The sequence below is a fragment of the Tauraco erythrolophus genome, chromosome 4, assembly GCF_009769465.1.
Source record: "Tauraco erythrolophus isolate bTauEry1 chromosome 4, bTauEry1.pri, whole genome shotgun sequence".
NCBI lineage: Eukaryota > Metazoa > Chordata > Aves > Musophagiformes > Musophagidae > Tauraco > Tauraco erythrolophus.
Genome location: NC_141468.1, coordinates 74181981 through 74188750, shown reverse-complemented (window position 1 = coordinate 74188750; position 6770 = coordinate 74181981). Strand labels below are relative to the sequence as shown.

Below are 6770 nucleotides of genomic sequence, written 5' to 3'. Positions count from 1 at the left end.
CAATGCAGCTAAGAGCAATGTATCAGATCTGCTGTTCCTGTTCTCCAATGGCCTTAATTGCCACCTGAGGTATTTCTCAGGAACCGAATTCTCTTTCTAGAAAACAGTGCTTCTCTGGCTCCTGGGTACTGCAATGTTCTCCCCATTGCTCAGGTTTATAAGGTGTTTGGTGAAAGGTTCTAAAGAAATGTCAAGTACAAAGTTGGTATTCATGAAAAATAGGCTGCTCTCTAAGCCATTAAAACTAAGAATATGTTCTTGCAGGAACCAAGATGCCTTCACCAAATGATGTCAGAATGGAAGAAATACCACTGGAAGATGATGAACAAGACAGCATAGAATACAAGATCCTAATGGCCTACGCCCAGCGGCGGTTATCTGTCAGTAAATATGAGAAACTTCTGAAAAATGAGGGTAACGTGCAGAAATTACCCTTAATCGTGCTTCAAGGACCAAGGAAGACTGACCATCAAAGGAGTACAGATGGACCAAACCGAAGAATTGTTCCTCAGGGTGGCACGATGCAACAGCAAAGCAAAAAACAATTGAAAGTAAAATACTTGCCAGGATATTGTCTACCTTTAGTCTGCAGCACAGCAAAGGAGGAACAGCCCCCACCACTGTTAGCACCCGGAGATTGCATGGCTCAATTCTTAGTTGCTGAGAATCAATCTGATAGCCTTCGAGAAGAGAGTTCTCAGCATCAGACAAGTATGTCTTAGTTCTTTCCTTTTGCTGTTCGTGTTTAAATCTCTCTGTAAATAGCTTAAATGACTGGTGGCCTGTGAAAAGGCAGGAGGAGGAAGGTGGTTTCTTTAAATTTTTGATCATCTCTTACTCTAGCTCTATTGATTTCCAATTAGGAAGGCAGGTTGCCAGATCTTCAGTAGTTCTTGCACACACAAGATTCATGCTTGTGACTGGCTTTTCTGTTTTCCATTGTCTGATGGTAAGTATTGTATAACTGTACAGACTGTTTTTTCTGAGCATTGGCTTTTACTTTTTCATACCTAGTTAGAAAGAAAACATACAATGCTGGTCAGACTGAAGACCTCCACACTAAAATCAAGGAAGGGAAGTTCTTTGAAGGCCTGTTCGAGGAGCTTTATCATGTGATATCTATTCCACACTAGACCAAAGTGCTAGCCTCTGCTTGAAAGTGTAGTGCCAAGCAGTTGGCAGTGACCGGCCTCAGGGACAGAGCAGACCGTGTCTCTGGGCCATCTCTTATAGCCCCACTGCGTCTCTTAAATGCAAACAGTCTTCCAGCGTTATCCACGTCTCTTTTACACGTTGCTGTTATATTAAATCTGAACCTGTCCTTGCATGTGTTGGAAGAAGAGGCAGTAGGTGGCTGTAATCGGTCTGACATCCAAGAATCCCATCCACGTAAACATGTCGTACCGCAGCCCCCAAAGCCAGCCCCACATCAGGTGCTGCACTGCAGGCAGTCAGGTTTTACCTTTTCTACTCCCGAAAACAACTAATCCTTTAACTTCCCATACAAGACACAGAGGAGGATGAGGTATCGCCATTAAGTTGCCATACACAGTATATGATAGGATGCCATATTTTTTTCATATACATAACGTTAGGGTTGTTTGTTTACTTTGTCCCAGCTTGGATACTGTTGGTGTCGCAGCAGTTGCTCTCCCCTTTCACCGCACTTAAAGATATTTCTAAACATTATCCATCACTGACTTCTTCAGCCTAATGCCCCATCACTGATCAGTTTGACTGTCCTGGGCCAGCTTCTATCCACCAAGCCCGTAATTCTCCCTCCTGCCAAATCTAGCTGCATCTCTCAAGGAAAGGTCCCTACCTCAGCCCAGTGCCTTTTGCTAGGGGGAAATAACTAAAGCTTTCTGTTGTTTGATTTCCAGGGACATAACGTCTGCATCCACATATCCATTTTTATATCCATTTGCCAAGTAAAGTGCTCAAGATTTTGGGTGCAATCACTTGATGGCCCTGCCAATACATTGCCATGTTTCCCACGGTGTGGGTGGCAGCATGGCCTCAAGGTACAACCTCCTGGTGCTGAATGTTAACCTCCCTGGGATCCTTCTTGGCTTCAAATCTGGGCTTTACCTGCCCTTCAGCAGATTGCTGGACCAATTCCTAAAACATTATTATTATCGCTGATTGTCATTTATGCTGCTAGCAGCTGCACTGCAAGCTTGCCCCGTTTTTGCAGCAAATTGGAGTGCTTTTGGGGATTACTCATCTAAATTGAAGGCCTGTCCACTTGCCTAATCTCAGGTTTCCAAAGTCATGAACAGCTCAATCCCCTTCCTAGAAGTTTAGGAGCTCCCTGACAAGCTCTGCAGGCAGACAAGGGGATGGAAATGTCTTGTGGTTGATTCACCAGCCTTGAAACACAGTTTTTGTTGGCTGCATTAACTCCTGCTGCCCTCACTATAAACTCTGCTTGTGAATTTGGGACGTGTTATGGGTCAGGTGGCTGCTGAGCTTGTCTCAATGTCTGCTGGTCACACAGGGGCTGCCACTTGATGGAGTTTTGCATCCCAAAGTCTGTGAGGTGAATTGTCAGGAAGAACACCTTTTAGATGAAATACGTCTTGCAATAGTTGCTCCTGCTGTCTTTGCTATAGCAGCATCCCCATTGGAGTTCCCTCACCAAGGGACACCTTCAGCCAGTGAGGGTCCTGAACAGGCTCATTACACAAGGTGGATAAAGCCAGTCTGGTTGCTGAGTTCTCCCAATTTTCACGTCTGCTTAACACAATGTCAAGGACACAAGGAACTTTCGTGCCAGAGGTGCCTCTGAAGTGAAGTCTGCTTCTCCTTTGCTCGGGATTAGCCTGTGAGAACAAGGAAAGAGCATTCAAATACACCACCTTTTCCAAATCTGGACCTACAGATAAACTAATCGTAGGTGATACCACTCTCACAGTAAGGTCTAAGATTCACAGTCCTATAGAGCAGTACTCTCACGTTTCTTAATACACAGCGTGCTTCTGGCTTGCGAGGATGTACGCTGGTGAGCAACACCCACACTTGCTTCTGCGTGGCTTCTGCATAGTCAGCTGCTGCTCAGATACTAAGGAGGGGTTGTACTGCGTTACTTGTCTCTCTAAATTATCACCAGCTGATCTCAGGCAATAGCAAAGCCCCAGTATGGGAAAACGTATCTCTTGGTATCCTCTGGGCGCTTTCCACCTCAGGGGGCATGTAAACTAGTAAATCGTTGAATTATTTCTTGGAAAGATTAATTGCCTTCTTTATTTCCCATCATCCTTCCCAATCAGGTGACACAGCAGATGTCAGCCACATTGCAGACAAACTTGCCAAGCTTGTTACTTCCAAATCCAAATCTCCTTCAGATGTGTCGTTCAAGATATTGTCTGAGGCTTCATCTCGGGAACAAGATGACAGCGATTCTACTCATGGAAGTGAGGGTGAGGAACATGGTAAGGGTGAAGAATTTTATGGTCATGGGCAGTATAACAGGTTGGGATTGCTCACTGAGGCATTTTCTCTAGACGTGGTGAAGCACTCAGGACTTCTGCAGTAAGACACTGTGAAGGAGGAAGCTTGCTCTGCTGGTTCTTGCTCAGTTGCTCATGTTTCAGGAGCTTCTCTTGCAGTCCTCTAACAAGTCCTGCCCACTTCTGCAATAAAAGGGAGCATCCTTAAAAATCCGAGGAGGTGTGACATGAGAAAAGGAGGATAAAGGTAAAGGGATGTAAGGTGATAGAGCAGTGGTAGGAGTGGCAGGGCTGGGAACAGAATAATGCACTGGGGCTCTAAGGCCAAACACCAGTCCTTGGGGCAACAATGTCTTGGTCAATCCCTCTTCGGTGATGGTACAACACTGATCTCTGTTAGAAGACTGAACTGCTTGTTTTCCATGATATCTGCAGAGTTTCAATGCAAACTTTCTAGGGATTTCTAGTTACAAGAGGGATCCTGCCATACTTGCATTTTCTTTAATCCAGCAAACCCAGAGTTTGTCCTAATGAGTTGCAGAAGGTGTAATCGGTAACTATGAGGGGATTTTTTTTCTTTTCCTAATTTTAAGTCCACTTTCTTGGGCTTCCACTAGCTGCTTTTGTTCTGGCTTGTTACCAGACACACCTCAAAGCCCAAAGTGCTGGCAGTGGGGTGTTAAAGCCCTTGCACTTCCCCAGATTCTTAACTGGAGCAAAACATTGACCAGATGGAGAAATAGCCTTGCTTACTCCATGCAGACTAGAACAATGAGCTTCTGCTTAAAGCCTGGATACACAACTCTGAATTTGCCACAAAATAGCAGCTCTTTTCGTGATTAAGTGACACAAAAGCTTTTGCCATAGTTTGCTATCTGGATCCTACTAGAAGGCTGCGATATTTATGTTACTCTTTTCTTTAACAGATGAAGAAAAGATAATACAAACAATAGTTTCACTGTTACGACAAGAAGGGGACCAACTAGAAGAAAAGGTAACTCCCTCTGTTTTCAGTAGCTACACAGGCTAGAGTGAGAGAGAAATTACACTTTTCTTGGGAGTGAAGGCTTTGTAACCTGTCTCTATCCTGAATTTCTCTTTCCACATCTAAGGCTTTCTGAAACCTTCTCCATTCATCCTGAAATCTTTCTTAAGACCAGAGGACTAGCAGAGATCTCTGCTGAGGTGGGGGAGGAAGGCAACAAAAATGTGCATTTCAAAGAGGAGTCACTTGCCTCATTGCCGTTGAGTTTCATGGTACCTTGAGCGCTTGACTGACTCTGAGAAACTCTTGTGTTCACGTTGAGTTTGGCACACAAGTTGTTACCAGTGGAGGGAGAGAAACCGCACAGCTTTGAGAGTTGCTGTAGGGAAATAAACCTTCTGAGTGCATTTTGAAAGCCCTGCCCAAAAGCTATCGAAGAACCCCCACGAGTCCATTAGTTGGAGTGAATGTTTTTCTCTATTAAAAATATAGGTACTTGTTCCCTTTACTCCCTTCTTTAGCTGCCCCCTGCTTATAAAGGTGTACTCCCACATGGAGGACATGCTCAGCTCCAGCAGCACAGAGGTACCTAGATACAGTAAGAAGCATCACAAAGACCGTGACTGAGCAAATGGAACTTAGCCTGGCAGCTGTTGCCAGCAATTCTCATAACTTTGCTTTTGCTGTCATCTTCCCACTGCTCCTGTATTCCCATGTTTCCTCACTTGCAGGTCTCAATATCAGCGTCACACTTGTTTTGCTTTCTCTTTCTCTGCTTCTCATTCAAATGCAAAAAACCTGAAGATATTTCAGGAAAAAACATAAAGCCGCCTCCAGAGCCTGAAGAAGAAGCAGCTTTGCAGTGAAGTGTGGGGTTTGTGTGTCATCTCTTGCATTCACTACCACGATTAGACTATATTGCATGTACTATCTAGAGATGTTCTCCTTTCCCAATGAGATGGGGAAAGCAATTCCAACAAAAGTGGCTCAATTTAACCAATCCTTACTTTTATTTTCAGATCAAAGAGGACAGGGTTTTCTATCAGCATTTTCGAGACATGCTGTCCTACCCCTTCTTCAAGAGGATCACTGATTTGTTCCTGGAGGATGTCTCAGCGGATTCAACAAGTGAGCCGGGAGGCCAAGTACAATGCACAAAAGTCGCCTTTTCAATGGAAGTTGCCACCAGACTTACTGCTGTGGACAACCATCCTATGAACCTAGTCTTGGGCTTTGGATTAAAGTACCTCAGAGATCACTTCAAGCCATGGATTCAGGAGCAGGGTGGCTGGGTATGTGCTTTGCCTCCCTTGACTCGTGCATAGCCTAAAGCACCTCGAAGCAGCACACTTTCACAGAACTAACATGGGCCAGATGCAAATCAAACCAAACTGTGTATTCTTTAACACAGCGTGTACTTCAGCTGTGGAATTAGTTGCTACAAGACATCTTCTATGCTGCAAGTTTTTTATTTACGTAGGTCCAAAATCAATAGGAGACATTCATGAAAGGTTGAAAACACAGTTCCTGGCACAGGCAGTCTCTTCACCGCAAATAGCTGAAGGCTGGGAGAAACACCAGGAAACGCTTGCCATAATCCTATGCTTGTCCCTAGAAGCCTGCTGTTGGCAGGTTCTGGGAACAGCATAGTAGTTCTGAAGTTCATGCAGTCTGCCCTTATGGTGTGGGATGTTCCCACTTCCCCTGTACAGAAAGGCATCTGTTCATGGTCATACCTCTCTTTCAAAGTCAGTTGTGCAAGGTGCCCTTTTGCCAGCGATGGTGCTGAGCTGCTTCACTTCGTAGCTCGTTGACCTGGATTTGCTGGGAGGCACTTGCAATGGAGATCCTAGTCCTTTTGTGCTTCACAAAATGAATGGAAACATTCAGCAGCTGTACAGCCTGTGTCCATCGGAACAGATAGCATGTGAAGTCAGGAAACCCTGTTGGCAAACCTACTGGCAGAGTTGAAATTAGGATGAGGGTCCACATTGCTTTTGTAATTGTAATTTCCTTTCTATGTTACAGGAGAAGGCTTTGGCTTCACTGTATCAGGAGGAAGTAGAATAATCATGACTGAATTAATTCTTCAGAGTGCAGGAGCCTTCAATTAAGGAATACGCAGAATCTTACCACAATCCAATGCCAGAATGATTAGTGGCTCTGTATTTTTATTTTTCCCATGGAAGGTTGGAGTGTTGCATGACTGACTCCAATGGGTCCAATTGTACTTTCTTAAAGTTGGCATCAATGTAGAAGCATTCTTCAGTGGATATGAAGGCACTTCCAACTGCCCTGGAGCATTCATACGCACAGATATGATTTCAAGTACC

The 6770-nt window shown here is 44.5% G+C and overlaps 1 protein-coding gene across 1 annotated transcript; it reads left to right on the top strand.

The window, feature by feature from the left end:
• The first annotated feature begins 272 nt into the window (after window positions 1–272).
• BCL2L14 (BCL2 like 14) lies at window positions 273–6507 on the top strand. Its single transcript, XM_086611079.1, has 5 exons — window positions 273–711; window positions 3273–3434; window positions 4379–4446; window positions 5457–5729; window positions 6466–6507. Exons 1-5 carry the CDS (start codon window positions 273–275, stop codon window positions 6505–6507), a joined length of 984 nt encoding a protein of 327 aa, XP_086467205.1.
• Window positions 6508–6770: the final 263 nt, after the last annotated feature.

Excerpts from the sequence above, each read along its gene's own strand:
- BCL2L14 (XM_086611079.1), top strand. The coding sequence starts at position 273 with ATGCCTTCACCAAATGATGTCAGAATGGAAGAAATACCACTGGAAGAT. Across the intron at positions 3,435-4,378 it reads AAGTGAGGGTGAGGAACATG|ATGAAGAAAAGATAATACAA; the intron begins GTAAGGGTGAAG and ends TTTCTTTAACAG. Across the intron at positions 4,447-5,456 it reads GGGACCAACTAGAAGAAAAG|ATCAAAGAGGACAGGGTTTT; the intron begins GTAACTCCCTCT and ends TTTTATTTTCAG.